The sequence below is a fragment of the Aphidius gifuensis genome, linkage group LG3, assembly GCF_014905175.1.
Source record: "Aphidius gifuensis isolate YNYX2018 linkage group LG3, ASM1490517v1, whole genome shotgun sequence".
Classification (NCBI taxonomy): Eukaryota; Metazoa; Arthropoda; class Insecta; order Hymenoptera; family Braconidae; genus Aphidius; species Aphidius gifuensis.
The window spans coordinates 20,561,669-20,581,916 of NC_057790.1; the positions used below are offsets into that span (position 1 = coordinate 20,561,669).

A 20,248-nucleotide genomic window follows, 5' to 3' on the forward strand; every position below is an offset into this window, starting at 1 on the left:
AAAAAATAAATTACTTTATTTTTATTATTATATTATTTATTTTCAATACAGTAAAAAGTAAATAAAAAAATGCACAAATTTCATGAATCAAGTAGTCGTTTACACGTTTTTATTTGCGTGTATATTTTATTTTTTATTTAATTTTATTTTTCTCATTTGTAAGAAAAAAAAAAAGTAAATAAATAGCAGAAAAACACTCACCTCATGAAAATAATGCTACACAAGGATAAAAAGAAAACTACTAAGTTTCGTGTTTTTCCTTGGAAAAAAAACCTTTTTATGACTCGTTAAAATTACACGTGACAAAATTGTTGATGTTGAGATGTAACCTATGAAATATTTTTAAAAACTTTTCTCATTTCTTGGTAAGTGTTTTGCTGTCTCTGTAACTATTATTTTACGACATCCTATGTACATTTTTTTTTTATGAATTATATAACCTTAATTTTTGCATAATTATACAAAAAGGAATTTTTATTATAATGGCACTAATAATGATTTTATCATTTTTATTATTTATGTTGAATTATTGTAATATTTTCATTGGTATATATTGAATATTTTTATCAGTAAAAAATAAATATTATTTTGATACTCTCGTGTGGGTTTATCGAAACGTTGATCATATCAATTTATATTCATATTGAACTCTAGTATAGATATCGAAAAAATTTTTTAAAATGAAAATTTTCTATATATAAATAATAAAATATTATAAAAAGAAAAAATTTAATATAAAACTTTTTGTAATGTATTTTTATATATATATTTGAAGTTATATTTGAGTTAATTTTCATGATTAAATTTGTTATATTTTAACATTAAATTTGCTACATTTTATGATGAAACGTTGCTTAAAAAATTTTCATCTCAAGCCAAACAATATTATTCATACTTATTAAAAAAAAAAAATAGAAAAAAATGTCAACTGAAACGTTTACGTAAATTTTGAATGATGAATTTTGAAAGATATATGTTTATGCAAAAAAAAAGTAAAAAAAAAATATGTATAATAATAAAAATTGTTCCAACTCTTCTCACGCAACGTCGCGTCGAGTAATAAGCTAATACGACACCCGAGATTTTTACGTTTTATGATGTCTACATTTTTCTCTGTTACGAATTTTACAAAAAAAAAAATAAAATAAAAATAAACTATTCACATAGAGTTGCTTTACCAAGTTTCTTTTTTAGGTTCTATGCATATATAATAACGTATCTTTCTTTTTGTAGTAAAAAAAAAAATAGTTATAATAATAATAATGAAGAAAAAATGAATAACAAGACATAATTTTTGCTCTTTTAAGCTTGGAATTTATAAAAATTTTACACTAAATTTATTTTACATAAAGGAAAGAAAATTATTTAATAAAAATTTGTTAAATAATTAAACAATAAATGTTTTTTTGCTTTATATTTGAAATTTATATTGAAATTTTATATTGAAAATGTTGATAAACAGATGAAATGTTTAATTAATTAATTATCAATAAACTTATAAAATTCTTTATTTAATTTGTGTTATTTTTTTAATTAAAAAAATAATTGATAAATCAATTTAATTTTATACTTTGACTAAAAATAAATTTATTGAATCAAAGAATTTTTAGATAATTTCAAAATTCAAGTTACTATATTAAAAATAGAGCTAATAATTATAACCCTCCGAATTTTTTGTATTTGTTTTATACAGTCAAATTTAGTGTAAGATTTAAATTGAATTATTGTACATGAAAAAAAGTTTTAATTAAATTCATTGCCAATATTTAATTCTTTGATATTTTATAAAGATTAAATAAATAAAAATTCGACAAACTCTTTTAATGCTTACGCGTAATTTTATAAATCTGAATATAAAAAATATTCAGTGAGCTAATAAAAAAAACTCCCAGTTAATTATTCAAAACGATATATGAGATTTTTTTTTTTTTTTAATTAATTAAAACTGTTGTAAAATTGAAAATTTCAAATTATCAAATGCAAATAAATCAATTTCGTTTAATTAAAAGAATATATTAAAAGTAAAAAAATTCGTTAATCCGTTCAATTTATCAAAAAATTTGTAGTTTAAATTAATAACGATTGACGCGAATTAAAAAAAAAAAAAAAAAAATATCATAATTTTTTATGCAATTTCTCTGTCAATTATCACATCACACAGAGAATCCATTCAAATCACGAATTGAAATAGTATTGAAAACGAATTGAGAATCAATAATTTTCATAAATTTACAACACATGTTACCAGCATAAAACCAACGATCAATCATTTAAAATAAAAAAATTTTAACTCATAAATCAACAACAATTAAGCTATGCTAAAATAGTTTTATAAAATTTAATAATAAAATAACAATGATAAAAATATAAATAAATATAAAACCTCAGTATATATAGAAACAATAAAACGTCAGTATGATAGATGATGTGTTGAAAGAATATTTCTTCAACATTATTATAATTATTATTATTTATTTTTTTAAAACTTTGACAATGTAATGCTGCAGTACATTTCAGGACAATACACCAATCATCCAAAGTAACTATACTACACATAGAAGTTGAGTCACTACTTGAAAAGCGGACGGAAGTTGTACGTGGTACCAAACCATCGTCACTCTCTCTCTCTATACCCGTTGAGCATTCAGTGATTTTATTATATATATATATATATATATATATATTATATACTATACATATATATATAAGACTGACATTTTCAGTCGTGCACTATACATAACCACACTCGAAATCTCTTGTCTGACATACAACAAATGGTGTTGACTTTTGAAAACATAAATGTTATTGATTCTCGTCATGACAACTTGATGGTCTAGACATCATAAAGATAGATAAAAAAAATAAGAATAAAATAACAATATTATATACATAATAATACGTTTTATTATTTTTATTTTTATGAGAATAATGACGCACAATTTTTTGGCGTACGGATTTTTTATAATTATATTTGAAAATTTTTTTTTTTGAGCTTTTGATTTTTTAAAATTCACAAGTATTTTTTTTCAATATTCAAAAATTAATTTAAATATATAATAATTTATTATTTTAATTATCTTTTTTATAAAAAAAAGGAGTAATTCACATGATTAAAAATTAATTTTTGTTTTAGGTTTTAAAATTTAATAATGGTTTAAGAATATATATCTATATATAAGAAATTGTGGGTGAACAGATGGGTGAACAACTAAGGCTCAAGACTTAGTGGTCGTCCACAATGAAAAAATGAACAACTAAAAAGAGTAGAGTTTAACAAATATTCGAGAATTCAAAATGGAGTTTTATATAAACATAGTTTTTAATATACTGTATTTCAAAAATTTTCTTATAAAACTAACACTTTTATTCGAAAAGTTTTTTAATAAAATATTTTTTAAATAATTTTTGTATGTTAATGGATTTTCTTCAATAAATATCGATAAATTTAAAATGAATTTGAAAATTTGGTATCATGATGACAAACATGAGAAAAAAAAATTTCAAGTTCAAAATGCGGATTTTAAAAGTATGACATTTTTTTTGAGGTGTAATTTTTTACTAAAATTGTTGACATCAAGATGAACTTTTGAAATTTTTGGCTAAGTATTTTTATATGCTAATAATTTTTTTACAAATTTTCGTGTTTGTCTTCCTAAACTGCTACAACTTTTCAAATATCATTTTCAAATAAAATACATTTTTTTGAAAAATCATAACAGATAAAATGGGCTGAATGATTTTTATCAAAATTTTTCAAATAAAATTGGTAGTTTTGAGTAAAACATTTTGGTGCAAAAATACAGTATCCATTTAAAAAAACTATGTTCATATGAAACTAGAAATTTTGAATTTTTGAATTTTTTTTTTTTTTTGTTTGTCCTCAAAATACAATTTTACTTTGAATATTTTCAATTGATATATATTTTCAAAAGAAAAATTCATTATCTAATTAAAATGGGATAGTCTGTTCAGAATTGTGGGTGAACAGATGGGTGAACAACTAAGGCTCAGACTTAGTGGTCGTCCACAATGAAAATGAGAAAACCAACACAAGAGATAGAGCATACTTAGTGTCATGAAAATTGCGTTGAGAGTACGAGAATTTCAAAAGTGGTTTTCCCTCAAGTCTTTCATTGCTCACATAAACTAATGACTTCATCAAAACCATCTGATAAAAATATAAGAAAAAAAAGAACTTGAATATAATCCCTAACTAAATTTAATATAAATACATTATTAAATAATTTTATTATTGTTAATTTTTTTATATTTTACTAGTCAATAAATATCGATAGTTAATATTCAAATGAATTTGAATTTTATTTCTCGTACATGATGTGTAAAAATTGCATGAATTTTTACATGTGAAGCATTTTTAACATTTTACGTGGTCATATCGAATGCAATGACATTATTCATATATTCACTGACCTATATTTGAGTAATCCTGATAAAACACAAGGAATAAAAAAATATATGTATTGAGGGTTAGTATCTTGTGAGTATACTGATGTATCTTGTCAAGATATATTTGTACAAGATCTATAGAAGCTAAAGTTACTGTAAGAATAATAGAAATAAAACATAAAGTCAATGAAAATAGAGTTAAATAAAAGATGAAACAAAAAGTGTTAACCAGATGATCTACTAATGTTTTGTTAATTAATTTTTCATTGTATTTTGTGGTGATCCCCTGATTAACTTTAACCAACATTTATTAAATAATGGCTTAGATGTAAACAAAGTATACAAATACTCTCAAACAACAATGAAAAAAAAAAAAAAAAAAGGGCTGAAGTATAGTTTTTTTAGCTTTGACATTTGAGTGTAATGAAAACTTCAACAAAAGACACCATAGCACAAAACTCATGTAACTCAAGATACTTGAAAATTTCATTATGATATTGTTTTTTGTTAAAAGTATACGTCAAAATGAATTTATACAATTTCTAGAAATTTCAAAACAAAATATATCCTAATAATATTTTTTACAATATTAATTTTTGAAACAAATTGTTGAATTAATATGTTTGATTTGTAACAAGATAAAATGAACATATGAATTTTCATGATGTGATTTTATTCTGTTCGTCATTGTGTCGAGTAAGGAAATTCGACGGGTCTTTGATCAACAACTTGACCTAGTAACTAACCTCTGATTTACTCTGCTGAACAATCAACTTTATTATATATATGTGTTGTATAAATTTATATATGTATATATTGTCGAATAAGTATGCTACACTTGAAATCTTGCTGAGCTACATAGTCCTTCATACATGTATGAAATACCACTAACATAATTATTCCAATGACTGATCCTAAGCACTCAGTTGTTTTAACTATCGTTATATTTATTATTAAACTAACAAAATGTTTGTAATTAATTCAATGTTTTTGGTCACACATCACGTATTAATTACAAATATTTAATTACATGCTTGATTTATTTTGTACAAAATAAATAGATATATAAATTTATTATTGGAGATTAAATTTTAATATAATGTATAGAGAAATTAATGAATAATTTCAATTAAATGTGTGTAATTATAATGCGGTTAAATTTTTATGTAAATAAATAAATTTGAGAAATAAAAAAAAGTTTTATAAATTTAATTATCAAGTAGAAAAAAATTGGAATTTGTAAAAATTAATTTTCTTTATAGTTGTTTTGCTAATTTCAATTTTACGAGAATTTCAAGAATTAAAAAATAATTATAATAAATAATAAAAAAAAAAAAAAATATTGTAAATTCTTTGTTAATAGAAGAAAAGTAAAAAATGTTATTATTCTCATTTAATAAATTTTTAACATCATTGTTTCTTTTAAATGAAATATAAAAAAATTTAAATAATTTAAGTTACATTATATATAGATTGTGTTCTTGAAAATTCTTCGAACGATAAGTGAATTAAATTTTTTTTTCTTTCGAAAAAACTTGACATCATTATATTTTTCAAAATATTTCTAAATATATATATTTTTATTTATTTAACTTTTTTAGCGAGCAAAGTTGCAAAAAATTCAAGTGTACACTAGAAAAAAAAAAAAAAACTTCAAACATTTGATAACTTTAGTCATTACAATATTCTCTTTAACAATATTCTTTCAATATTATTTTTCATTCTTTAATCTTTTTTTTACTATCCCCCATTAGAAAGAAGGAGAAAATCTTTTTTTTTTTTATATTTCAAACGTTCACAAAAAGTGAGTTATAATAGCCCGAGGGAGAATATCGAATTGGATCTGCTTTCCGGTATTAAAAGAAGTCTGTAAAAGATGGAAAAATAAATTTGCACATACACAACTAATACACACATGTTTTTCATGCATATAAACAGTTTTCATTGCCCCTAAGCGTAAATTTGGCCTTTGAAAAATCCTTCATTGACATGGATTTAAACATGAAAAATATAAAATTGAATAAATTTTTTTTTAACTCGATAATACTTGTATGAATGCCCAGTAGCAAATAATATTTGTTTCATGTCTATTGAACATTTGTATTTACACAATGTCTCTTTATCTTCTTATATACTTTTCATTTTTATTATTTTTATTTTCAAAAAGCAAAAAAAATTCCAATTATATTCTTTTTTATATATAAAAAAAAAAAAAAAATAAAAAAAATGAATTTACCAAACAAACAACTTGACCCTACATTAAAAAACAGTCGTTCTTTTTTTTTTATATATTTTTTTTTCTCTAGTATTAATGTTTAGATCAAAGAATGTGACTTGTTTTGTACATTTTTTTTTTTTTGCGTATTGTTCATAGAATAAAATACGAAATGTCAACTCAAAGCAACTAACGAAATAATGAAAATAATTAAAATACAAGATAAAACTTTAATTTGTAATAATTAGTATGTCAAATCACAGCTGATTTCTATGAAATTACAAGAGAAAAAAAAATGAATATTAAACACTTTAATTTATGATTATTTAGAAAGTAAATAAATAAATAAATAATAATTTATTTAAATATTGTTACTTGTTGAGATTGTATTTATATATTTATATAAATCAGTATTGACAGATAAACACTAAAAAACTTGAATTTCGTTGCCAGTAGTATAAATAAATTTTATGTCAGACACAAAAATTCAAAGTTTATATATTCAACCTTAGGGTAAAAAAAAAAAAAAGAATATATATTGGAACCATCATAGACACAAGGTCAAGCTAGTCAAGTTTAAACAATGCAAGACAAAAGATGAAGATTTTTGAAGAGGGTAGCTAGTGGTTGAGTACTCGGTTTGGCTAGAGAAACACAAGGAGATAGTGCCATAACCTCTCATATCAAGTTAAACCCTTGAGAGATTTTGCATGTAAATTGTACATCTTGGCCTTGTTAGAAAGTCAAAGGGATCAAAAAAAATTAACTTTGAATATATTGCACGAGCCAAATGCTTTCTCATTATTTATATAAATTTTATATACACTCAGATGGACGAATGTTTTATTATATATTACATTTACAATAAATAAATGTATAAAATATCATAAAAAAGATAATAGTGTTCCACTTTGTATATATACATTATTTTTTACAATGATATTAGATAGTATAAAAATGAAAAAAAAAAAAATAGAAACGATAAAAAATATATATGGAATATCCAATCGGCTGGAAAATTTAAAAGTGCATTTCAAATAATTTTTTTTATATAAAATGTATTTTGAAAATATATATTTTTTACTCTTTTTTTTTTTGTTATTTTCAAATTCACATATTAAATTTGAGTCCCTATTATACTTTTTATCAATAAATACTTACAAGAATATATACTAAAAATAGATAGTATTTTATGTATGAAAATTTTTTTGTTTTAATTTAAAATTTAATGTTTTTAATGTCAAAATATATGTCAATTAAATTTGACATTTAAAAAAATTAAAGTTCTTTTCATTTGTTAAATTAATAAAAAATTTAAAAATATTATTTTAACATTTAAAATAAATTTTTAATTTGACATTGAAAGTTAAAAGTTTGACATATTAATTTTAAGCATTAATATATTTGTTTGTAAAGTTTTCAAAGTAAAAAAAAAGCTCCATACGATCCAAAAGTATGAAATTAATTATTTCAAATGAGAATAATATATTTTTAGAAGATTGAATATAATAAATATGCAATTACTGTGAGACAAATTGTCGGCATTGAGCTAAAATATGAATATTGAAATTGTCATTATTTTCAATGGTCATTTTCCAAGGAAGAGGTATTATACATAAATATAAATATATATATAAATGGGTAGATGAGAAGGATCACTGAGATGAGGATAAAACAAAGACGAAGATTGGTCTTCACGTTTCGCTTGAGATATATAATTTAAAGTTTGTCAAACTAGTTCGGCTTGATTATAAATTCACCGCAGTTTGAAATTTAACTGGTACTGACCTTATATAATGCTAGTCCATTTTATGATTTATGAAAATAACCAGTACCCAAATATATAAATTTTTAAATAAACTAGAAAACTACTTTGTAATTATGAAAAAATTTTAATGAGAAAATTAACCTATATTTGTAATTTATACTTAATTTATAATGATCCCAAGTGTATGATGAATTGTTTTAAAAGTCTAAATGTATTTTCAATTGAAATATATATACTTGTATGAATTTTTTTCTATTCAAAAAAGTTTGTTGTTCAATTGTCAAATTAATTTTTCAATCAATTATTTCAGTGTGATATTTTAAATTAAATTTTAATACTTAAATATAATTATTTTGTACAAACATAAATTATAAAATTGACTATACTTGGACAAAAAAAAAATGAAATCTCACGTATCTATTTCTTTTATAATAATAAACACTAAATCATCTCAAACCGTTTCGTCAGTGCAATATTTTATCTTGAAAAATTCAGCCATCTGGAAAATTGGAATACAACGCGATATCGGTTGGGTATGCCAATAACTTTTACAACTGTCGTTCTATAAAAGAAGTCAAGCAATTCGAAAAAAAAAAAAGAAAAAAAGACAGCACCAACAATTGCACAGATAGAACCAAACAACTAAACAGTGAGTGAAAAAAAACGATGAAAAACCATTGAGATAAAATAAAATTAAATATTATATAAAAAAAAACAAAAAAAAAGTTGAGTATTTAGACAGCAAAATAAAAAAAAAAAAATTATCAAACAATTACAATAAAAAAAGAATAAGCATGAAAAATTTGTAAAGAATTTATTTGAATTTTTTTTTATTCGTGACAGAAAACAATCAGCAGACTGAATCAAAGCAAATTAAATTTTATGTTGACAAAAAAAAAGAAGATAATCTCTATGAGAATAGTCTATAAATTTTTTCGTTAGTCTCAGTGTGGACAGTACACTCGAAAAAAAATAAATAAAAAAAAATAAAAAACTTTTCCCCCAGGTATTTTTGCTCCACTTTGTGTGAATCAGTTCACAGGTAGTAAAGGTTTATCGTGATTTTGCAATGCTCATGTGTTATTGATAGGAATAAAAAAATAAAAAAAAAAGATCAATAGGATTCCACAAAATTTTGTTCATTTTATTTTAATTTTATTTCTATTTCAAGTGAGCTGGAATTGTTCAATCCAGAAACAAACAATAAACGTAATCAGTATTGATTTTTTTTTTTTTAAATAAAATTCATGTTCATTCTGCGATTTAAAATCAACTAATTTATAAACAAAAATGATTTTTAAAAATTTCACAATAAAAATCATATTATTTAATTACTACTAATATAATAATTTATTATATAAATTTCCAATTATTCTTTCAAATAAAAGCTCAATTCGCCAAATAAACTTTTCAAATAAAATTATTTAAAAAAAAAAAAACTATACCTAGAGCTTTATTTTTTTTTGTTAAATTATTCGTAAATTTGTCGTAAAAATTTTCATTTGAAAAGTTTTTTTTTTTTTGCAAATAGAAAATTCAGTCAGCAAAAAAAAAATACGATCCACTTTAGTATTCGAGCTTTGTTAAATTATTGCTGATAATAGAAAATAAATGATATTGAAATTTGTCGATAAACTTCACCTAAATATCTCGTTTTATAAATACATCATTTATTCGTATGACGTTATATACTATTGTGATGATTTAATTATTTTTTCATTTTGTTAAATTTATAACTGAAGTTATTTGAATTTTAAAATTGATTTATTTATTTTTTATTATTATTTTTTTGTTAACATTGATCGTTTGAAGTACTGTTTAGTTGAAATACCATTGTCCATAAAATGAACTAGATTGAAATAGCAAAAAAAAATAAAATAAAATAAATAAACACGTATTTACCAACAGTATTGTCACGTCTATTGAAAATTTGTGATTAATTATCGATCGTTTATACCACAATAAGATTAACGGTTACGTTGATAATCAAACAATTAACACGTACAATTTAATTATCAATATAACAACAAAATCGCCATGCAATTTTCAAAATTAAAAAAATAATTATTATTTAACGATACCTTAGTTGCGTAGTTGACCACTCATTTTATTTTATCTTCAAAGTAATATGTTTCCTGCAGAGTTCGTTGAAATTACACAGCAATTTTATCGGTAACGACTTTCTGTATTTGATCGTCAACTTGGTAAAGACCTGGCTGCACAACAAGTCTAATATTAACTGTACTTTCCCACCATCTGTACCACGGTACAACTTGTTCCTAAAAATAAATAAAAAATTAAAATCAATATAAAAATTGTGGTCTTGGTCAGAAAATGTATGTAATGGTCTTAATGAAATAATATTGTCAATATTTTATGATAAATTTGATGCAAATAAACCATGAAAATAATCAAATCAACAATGACAGAAACATTAAAAGTTTAAAAAGACTGATAGAATTTAAAATGGTAGAATAAAATAAAAATAAAAAAATAAAAAAAACTTGTCATGGCTCTATTAAGTCTCCTTCTGTTTTCAACTATCAAGTCCCCATGAGTAGATTTACCGTTTTTTTCTCACCCTCTTTATACCAAAGAATTCGCTTGTCGCCATTCTACATTCTCTTTTCTTATTTTTCTTTGAGCCATTCTTTCTCAATCGAGTCTGACCTCTCACCACCACTACTACTACTATTACATTTTCTACCAAAAAAATAAAATTCTTCCATGCTTTCTGGCTCACATAATTTCCAATGTTTGGAAGTGGTTATTTTCTTTATCGTACCTGTTCACTGTGTCACATTCTTATACCCATCACCTGTTTTTACTATCACAAACTTTCATATATTTTTCGTAAAGGTAATTTTTTGCTGTTTTTTTTTTTATTTTTATTTGGGTCAGCTCACAATCACCGCATTGCATATAAGAAAAGCATGAAACCAAATGGCTATTGTGACGACATTTTCATGTAAAAAAATATACGAATATACTCTTGGGAATAACACACATCAATGTATATACATAAAGGCGCATGTACTTATAACAATAAAGAAGAGTGTAAAATATGTAATACTATACTGACAGAAAGTAATGCCATAAAATAATAAAAATAATATTATAAAATCACTATATATATACTAAATAATGTGGTGAATTTTTTGGTATCATAAACTGGCTTTTTATATGTGACAAATGAAAAAAGAAAGTGATTTATTTCATAGTTAAAAATTGCCAAAAGTTGTACAAAATAATAATAAAAAAAAAAAAGGTCAAATGAAACCATAAAAATAACCTGAGATGCATTTATTATTTTAAAAATATATATACTAGTAAAAGAAAAAAAAAATATTGAGAAAAAAAGCCATTAGAGTGAAGAAAAGATGAAAATAAAAAATAAAAAAAATTTATATATATATCCTACAAGTACCTGTGTGCGCGCGTCAGTAATGATTTACCTTGACGAGAAGATAAACTGCTGTGCAATATCCAAGTCCAATGATAGTAAGGAAAAACATAATACCACAACGAGTAAGCAAACTGGATATTCAATTTTTCCATCGATGATAAAATTATTTGCACCTTAAAATTAAAAATAATATTATACAATAGTATTTATTGATTAAATTAAATTTAAAATATAAAATAATATTTATGTTATTTAATTATTTTTAAACAGTTTGAAAATTAACAAGTGTGAATAGAGATATATTGAATAAATTATTGAATTTACATTTAATTGATTGGTGATAAAAATGTTAAAATATTTAATAAATTGGAAATTCAAAAATTTTATATTTTAATGAATTACACTGAGAGAAATTTTAACTAAATTTCATGTTGAATAAATACTATGTACGTAATTTGTTTTAATTCTACTAAATAAATTCTACAATAAATTATGTAAGTGAAAATCAAAAATTGTTAAATCTATACATTTATCTAGCAATACATGATAAGTTTATTATTGAAAATTCACTTCTAAACAATTTATGAATTATTTTGATTAATCTCTTAGATAACTTGAGAATTAATCAAAAGTATACATGTTTAGTGAAAACAATAAAATTATTATATGAATAAAATACTAATTTAATAAATATTCATATATATAATAAAATTATCATGTACACATATGTAATAGATTAAATATTTTTACTATATAGCTTTGTAAAATTCTGTTTAAATACTAAAATAATTAACGAATGATTAATATTATTTCAAATATATAATAGGTATATGATTAATTTATTGTATTTATTTAAACAATTTATCAAGAATAACTATTTAACAATTAGTTTTCGATTTTGATGTAAACTATTAATTGATTGCTATTGTGAATCTAAAAATATTAACTTAACATGTAACTTTTAATAAAATTTGTAATAAAATTTAGTAAATTCTCAAATATATAAATTAAAAATTTATTGTGAAATTTAGTCATTTAAACATTACAATAAAATTGTAAATTTTATGCTTAGTATGTATATATAATATTAATAATTTTATTTAAAATTATGTATCAATATGAATAATTCATAAATGAAATTTTATATTTATTTTGTAATAGAATTATAATATTTATATATATACATTTGTAAATGTCAATTTATTATTTATTTTATCATAAACAGGAAATTTAATTTTTACAAAAATAATTAAAATGAAATATATTTAATGAAAATATTTAATTTTTTAATTTACCATTTAAACAAATTGCAATGTAGCTAGCAGTAGCAATTGTTAGTATAAATATTATAAAAATATTTGATTGTGCATTATGACGATTTCGCTCGATACTAAGCCAAATTCTTAATGACTCAAAGCTAAAAAATAAAAATAATAAAAATATATTAAAAAACAGTAAAATAATTGTATGATATTTTACATAAAAAAATCTAAAATTTGTCAAGTGAAAATAAATTTTATTTCCACTGATATCTTGATTGTGATGAATTGATCAAAATAGATTTTTCCTTTTTAGTACAAACAAATCAAATAGCTGTCTATTTTACGTATTTTTTTTTCCATTGTATTTTATCTTTATATTCAAGAAAGTGTTAAACTCGTTTTAAAGTACTATCAATCTTCAATGTTAAAACAAAAATAACTATACGTATCGTTTACTACCTAACGGAGCACGAACATCGTTTCTGATGAAACAGTTAAATCCATACGGGCTTAAAATCTTTTTTTTTTTTTTCTATTTTCTATGTACTATAATAATAATATATGTATACTCAACAAATATCTACGTATATCAAATTTATTATTTGTTAAGAATATATTTTAAAAATCAATAACATTATTATTATATAAATATACATAAATTATTATTTGCATCAATACGTATTTCCAGTCTAATAAATTTTATCACAAAGAAAATATATATTATTTATATTTTTATTATAATGTACTTAGTATAATTACTCACCATCGATATCGCGGTGTTTTAATGGCTTCATAAATGTGCTGACACAATTCACAATGATTTCTTGATGATTCATTTAGCCATCTTTCTAAGCATGACAAATGTATATGTGCTAATGTCCCCTTACATCTGAAATAAAAATTATTTTTTTTATTTATTTATATATGCTTTTTTTCATTTATAAATTGTGTACTCTGAAACATCAAGTAATTGGATATACATATATACTGCAACTTATTTTTGTTATCAGTTATATTTATTTAATTTTTTTTGTTTTTGCTGCATCAGGCTGATGGATCTGTCTGTATTAATGGGAGTAGAGAATGGAATTATATATCATAATACAAAGAGAGAGACAGACACATGTGTAGATACAAATTGTAAGCTCAAATTCAGTGTTCATATATATCTGGTCGATTGATTCAATTCATTGTTTTGAGAAGGAAATTGTTGCCAAGTTGAGCGTTTCTCTCAATCATATCCTTTCAGCCAAATAACTAAATGCCAACTAGTTTTGGCAAACAATTGTTGGCAAAACTTGTTTAACAATTCTTTTAGTATATTATTAATATTTACAATATTTTAAATATTTTATTTTTATCTTAATAAATTTGTTATTTTTTAATGCAAAATTATATTAATTTTTTACACATGAAAGCGTTTTTTTTTTTTCTTTCACAGTGTATATTAATTTATAATAAAATTTAATTAAATAAATTCAAATTAAAAAAATATATACATATATATTTTTATTTTTATTATTAATGTGTAATATGTGTATGTTAATAATTGTTTATATACGTGTGATTGTGGTTAAGGGTACATATGGAGACAGAGTTGAAAAGCTGTTAGAAATTGTGTCGAGTATGAGGATACAGCAGCGTTGGTAATTGCAATTACACACACTGTATGATATAAGAGTTAAAAATGAAAATAAAAAATATAAAAAAAAAATAAAAATATTTTACCTTCAAACATTGAGAAATGTTTTGATTTAATACACAAGTATATATGATAAATTTTCATCATTTTATGTGTGAATAAAGTGAAGTGTAATACATGAATTTCAGGAAATGTAATTAAAATATAATATTCATAAAAAATATGATATATAAAATTCTAAAATAATATTTATGATAAATTTAATTACTAAAATTAATTGATGTTAATATATTTTAGAATGATGTAAATTTAAATATTCAAGTTGATTGAAAATTGACATTCAATGAAATGAATGTGGTAGTATTCATTTACTTTTCATAAATAAATATGCATATATAGTACATATAGTTTAGAAGTTCTAAAAGGTATTTTGTACCTTTGATGCTGTATTTCTAATTATAGGGAATCAATCGTATCGATCGTTTCGATTGCTATTGATAATGAGTATACAAGCTTTTATTATCTCATCTGAGTCGTATATGTACAGACAAAGATCATTGAAATAGTATTTGCACAACGTTTCATTTACATTTAGACACAATGAACTCATTGTAATGATAAAAAAAAAAGTAAAAAAATGATAATAAATGTTTTATATGATAATTCATTTAAGTTTAATAATTTGATTTAATAAAAATATATTAATTTATTAATTTTAAAATTATTTTATTTACCTACACGGTGATACAAGTGGCTCACTAGAAGTATCAGAATGATGACAAATTCTACAAACAAAAGATCCAACGGAAACGAGATTCCAGTTCATATGTTCACTTGAACAGTTTGTTGTGCTTTGAGGTTGTACTGTTAATGGCAAAACCTCATTTGACAATTGCAACTGAGTCAACATCCTTTCATCGTATGAACGACTTTCTGAAAAATAAAATAAAAAACTTTAATTATTTTTTTTTCATTCATTTTTTCATTAGAAAATTTTAACGAAATAAATATATAAAATATATATATTTTTTTTTTAACAACATGAATAATTTAAAGCTTGTTGTTTGACATGTATTAATATTTACAGTTGGATAAAATTTAATTATTTTTTTTTTTCGTACATCTTTTCATGATTACAGAGCTTATGTTTTAAAAATAAATTTAAAACAAACAAATTTTCTCATGTAAAGAAAATTAAAAAAATAAAATTATATATAAAGTTTGGATTTTAAAAAATTTAAAACTTTTTTTATTTTTTTATTTTTCATACCTGTACTTGTGTCAAACATTGTGAAATAAAAATAACCAGTTAAAATATAATTATTTTTTTATTTTAAACATTTTTTTTTTTTTTTTTTAAGACCAAAAATTTATTTATTTTTTAAACGCAAAACATCTCTACATAATTCATGTATTCATATGTAAATATTCTCTCTTACTGTCACTTTAATTCTTTCGTTTTTATTACTATTATTATTTTGGATAAAAAAATAAAAAGTTTTTTTTTTCTATTTGAATTTTTGTGAGTTGTAAAATCTTTTACAACGACTGTAATAAGATCATTTACAGGTGAATTAACATGCAAAAAAAAGGGGGAGATTGAGGAAGAATAAAAATAATTTTTTTTATATCACAGACCAAGAAAAAAAAAAAAAAAAACGTTTGTATAACCACTAAAATGACAACGAAACTGACAAAAACTTGACAGCGTTCTTAAAATACTCGAGTGCATTTTGTTTATTTTTTTATTTTAATTATTATTATTAGTATTTTTTTTTTTTTTATGTCGGTAAAAAAGAATAATAAAGGTTCTTGTAGAAATGAAAACAAACACAAGTAGATGTATAGAATGCAAACATTTATGTGTATAATTTTTTTGTTTTCAAAAAATTTATTCACCAATGAGTACACTTTTAAGTACTTTTAATACTTACACATTACTATTTTTTATATGTAAAAAACTTCTACACGAAAAAAAAAATAAAAGATATAAAATTTCATAACATCGATTAATTGGCTGAACGATTTCAATGTATTATTTTTTTATATAATTATTATATTTCAGTGAAACAAGTCAAGCAGTGTCAGACACAATATTTTTTTTTTGTTTTTATTCTTGATGTCTGGAAGTTAATATAAAAATTATTTGATTTAATAAAAAGATATTTAAAAACCAATTCAAAAAAATATTGCTATAAAATTAATTTGACTATTTTTAAAAAAATTATTCATAAAGTTAATAATAGAATTCTCATAGATAATTAAAATATACAAGGTGAAATTAATTGGATAAATTTCGATTATATACTTTATTCACAGATAAAAAAATTTTTTAATAACAGTATTATGAAGATAACTTTAATGTGAGCAACGAGTGCAGAAATTAAATTGAATTCTTGATAAAAAGTTTAAATCCAATAATTATCGGGAGTCTATATTATCTAACAAATTACTTTAAATTCTGCACATTCTTGATAGAAATTAAATAGTGTTTCTATAATTACCATTTTCTCATTTTTTATATACACTTTTTTTTTTTCTTTCATAGAGTTTTAATTTTTTTTAGAATTCACCTACTTTACTAATTTTATTTTTTCTTATTTTCTAAACTACTATTTTTCTGCATTTTACCTGAATTATATATAGTCATGAAAAGTTTTTCGATAATTCAAGGCTTAAAACAAGTTTTTTTTATTATTTTTTTTTTTCTTTCTTGTCATTATTATTATTATTATTTTCTTAGACAAGTAGAAAACAAGTCAAGGTGTCTTGTTGAGGATTTTTGTACTTTTTCTTTTAGTTGGTCATTGTAAGTTTGTGTAAAAAAAAAAAAAAAATTAGTAAAAAGAGACTTAGGTTTTGCTGCACGAACTAGTTTTATTTTATACTTTTTTTTCATGTTAAAATTTTTATTTTTATGAAGTTAATTTAAAAAGAAAAAAAAAATAACTCTTTAATAAAATAAAATTTATTTTACTTCAATCTCTGTCTTGAACATAAATGTGTGAAGATATTGAAACTTGGCTTCAACATTTAACAAGCTATAATTACAAAACAGGGACAAAACAATATGTGCTCTTATAAACTAGAAGATTTGAGAGAATATATAATCACACAAAATTGAACCACCAGCTCGTAATAAGCTTCAATAGTCTTTGATACTTATAATCTCTTTTCTCATTGGATCAATATAATATCTGCACAAGAACACTGGATTTTTTATTTCAATATTAACCACAGAATTCCAAGAGTATTGATCAAATCCCATTACCTATATATTTAATAATCCACAAACGTCAATATAATAAAACGATTAAAAAAAAATTTTAAAAACCAACATTTACCAATTAAATATCAGACATTTATAAATACTCATTATTCAATCATAATATTATTTTAATTCTAAATATATATACTTCAAGCATTTATCAAAATCTACAGATTTTCACTAATTAACAAGAATATTTAAATATTTAAAAACATATTCAATGCTTTTCACAGTACCATGAAATATTCATCTCTTTAAATTCAAAATACATTCAAAACAACTTCAGGATCTGGTTTATTATGTATACTTTCATGAAAATTGAAAATATAAAAATAAAAAAAACTCTACTAAGCCTGTTAAATGTAAATATAAAAAAATATATCTCGAGTAGATTCTTAAAAAAAGAAAAAATAAAAAAAAAAATGATCTATAGATAGTAAGTAAGTGTGAGATAAAAAATATATGTATATTTGAGGAAAAAAAGAAATGAATGAATTGATAGAAAAATTTCCAAGAAAGTTGGTCGCCATTAGTGCTTGACGTTGGTATTTGAAATACGTTGGGCGGACGTGCTTGAGTATTGGAAAAGTGAGAAAAACAAGATAGAGTATTGAGAAAAAAAATTCATATATATGTCTATGTACCCTCATACACATACATTTACACAAAACGAGGGTATAAAAAAAGTGATAAGGAAGGCTTGGTCAAGGGAGGTGATCCATTGGTTTTGGTGATTCCAACAACGTTCATACTCCCAGTGGGTTTTCAACTCTAAATGGTTGAAAATGCAGCACAAACTATTTCTTACAATTCATCGTTGATAAACAGAAAAAAAAAAAAAAAACTTTTGCCTTTTATATTACTTTATTTATTTTATGTTTCATTAAAGTATTCTTTGATATCCCTTGGCTCATTACTAACTTGTATCAGGATTAATTATCCATTAAAAACTCATTACTAAACTCAATGTATGCTTGTCAATAATCATGATAAATTATTTATATATAATAATTGAATTATGCAACAAAAAACAACAAAAATACTAAAAGTATTTTATTTTTAAAATAATGTGGCTTTTAAATTTGTTTAAAAAAAATAATAATTTCATGTCATTTTAATTTTAATTAATCCAGTATTCAATTTTTAACTAAAAAATTTAAATAAATTCAAAATTCACTATCAAAAAAGTATAATCTAATTTAATTTTTTTAAAATAATAAAATTTTATTGAATTTTAAAAATCAATAATATTTAATCCCAGAGAATATTAAATTATTTTTTTCATTTTTCAATGTTTAATTTAACAAAATTACTATCTTGAAAATATTTGAAATATTTTTGTCATCATATTCATCTTTGACCTACCTCAATATCAAGATATTGAAATATAAATTGGACTGTATATTAATTATCCAACTGGTGTATCACAGTGACATTACCATCTGTCTGTGACAGACATTTCATAACTCTACGTCATACTGTCTATATATATAATATATATTATTTGTAGACTCATCAAGTCACTAAAATACTGTATTATCAAAATATCTATTACTGGAAGACTACCAAGCTTCGATGAAGATCAATTGTTGCTAGATGTAATATATTATTTGAAGGAAACATGACAAGTCATGATATATTAATTTTATTATTAATTATAATCAATTATTAAATTTTATTTATATATAAATTAATGAATAATGATTCATCAGTTATAACATATGGTCATTACATAATGCTTATTATTTTACCACTATGGGATTTATAAAAAATTAATTACATTAGATTGATAATTAATATGTATTATTAATTATATCAATAATGTCAAATAATTTATTATATTAAATACAAAGTTAATTATTTTTATTTAATTTTATTTTTGAATAATTCGTTAGTGATAATTACTTTTTGTCAAGTTAGATAATTAATACAATTTCGTTGACTAAAAAGAGCTTAAATTTTTTAATAAACTTGAAAATTTCAATAAAATATATTAATAATTAATATTTTTTTTGTTTAAATTAATGATTTGTTTTTTTTTTTTTATTTATAACAATAAAAGTTTTGAAATAAAAAACTTTTAAAACTCGTTAAACGACAAAGCAGTGGCTTGGTTTACCAAAATATTTTATATGGCAATTGAATTCAGAGTGAATAGAATGCTAAATTTAATGGAGAGTGAATTTTCTCATAAATTATTCTACAATTCGACAATATGTATTTGTATGTATATGTATAAAGGTGTATATAACTTTGGTCGAGTTTCAATCAACGCTCCCT

The 20,248-nt window shown here is 21.9% G+C and overlaps 3 protein-coding genes across 4 annotated transcripts in view; 1 reads left to right on the plus strand and 2 right to left on the minus strand.

Annotated features, from left to right (window-relative positions):
• Nucleotides 1–20,248, plus strand: part of LOC122851030 — a 73,542-nt gene that overhangs the window by 39,804 nt on the left and 13,490 nt on the right. The gene's annotated exons all lie outside the window — the stretch shown is intronic.
• LOC122852683 (E3 ubiquitin-protein ligase MARCHF3-like) overlaps nt 1–20,248 on the minus strand; it is a 138,150-nt gene that overhangs the window by 24,130 nt on the left and 93,772 nt on the right. The gene's annotated exons all lie outside the window — the stretch shown is intronic.
• On the minus strand, nt 9,214–16,392 carry LOC122852682 (E3 ubiquitin-protein ligase MARCHF8-like). 2 transcript variants are annotated; one of them, XM_044152605.1, is made up of 6 exons: nt 15,971–16,392; nt 15,435–15,633; nt 13,822–13,947; nt 13,092–13,213; nt 11,846–11,969; nt 10,466–10,669 (listed from the first exon to the last, which is right to left on the minus strand). In XM_044152605.1, exons 1-6 carry the CDS (start codon nt 15,987–15,989, stop codon nt 10,498–10,500), a joined length of 762 nt encoding a protein of 253 aa, XP_044008540.1. In that variant the 5' UTR covers nt 15,990–16,392; the 3' UTR covers nt 10,466–10,497. The 2 variants fall into 2 exon arrangements, 1 of the variants encoding a protein (XP_044008540.1); XR_006373843.1 differs by lacking the exon at nt 13,092–13,213 and having other exon boundaries at nt 9,214–10,669; nt 15,971–15,997.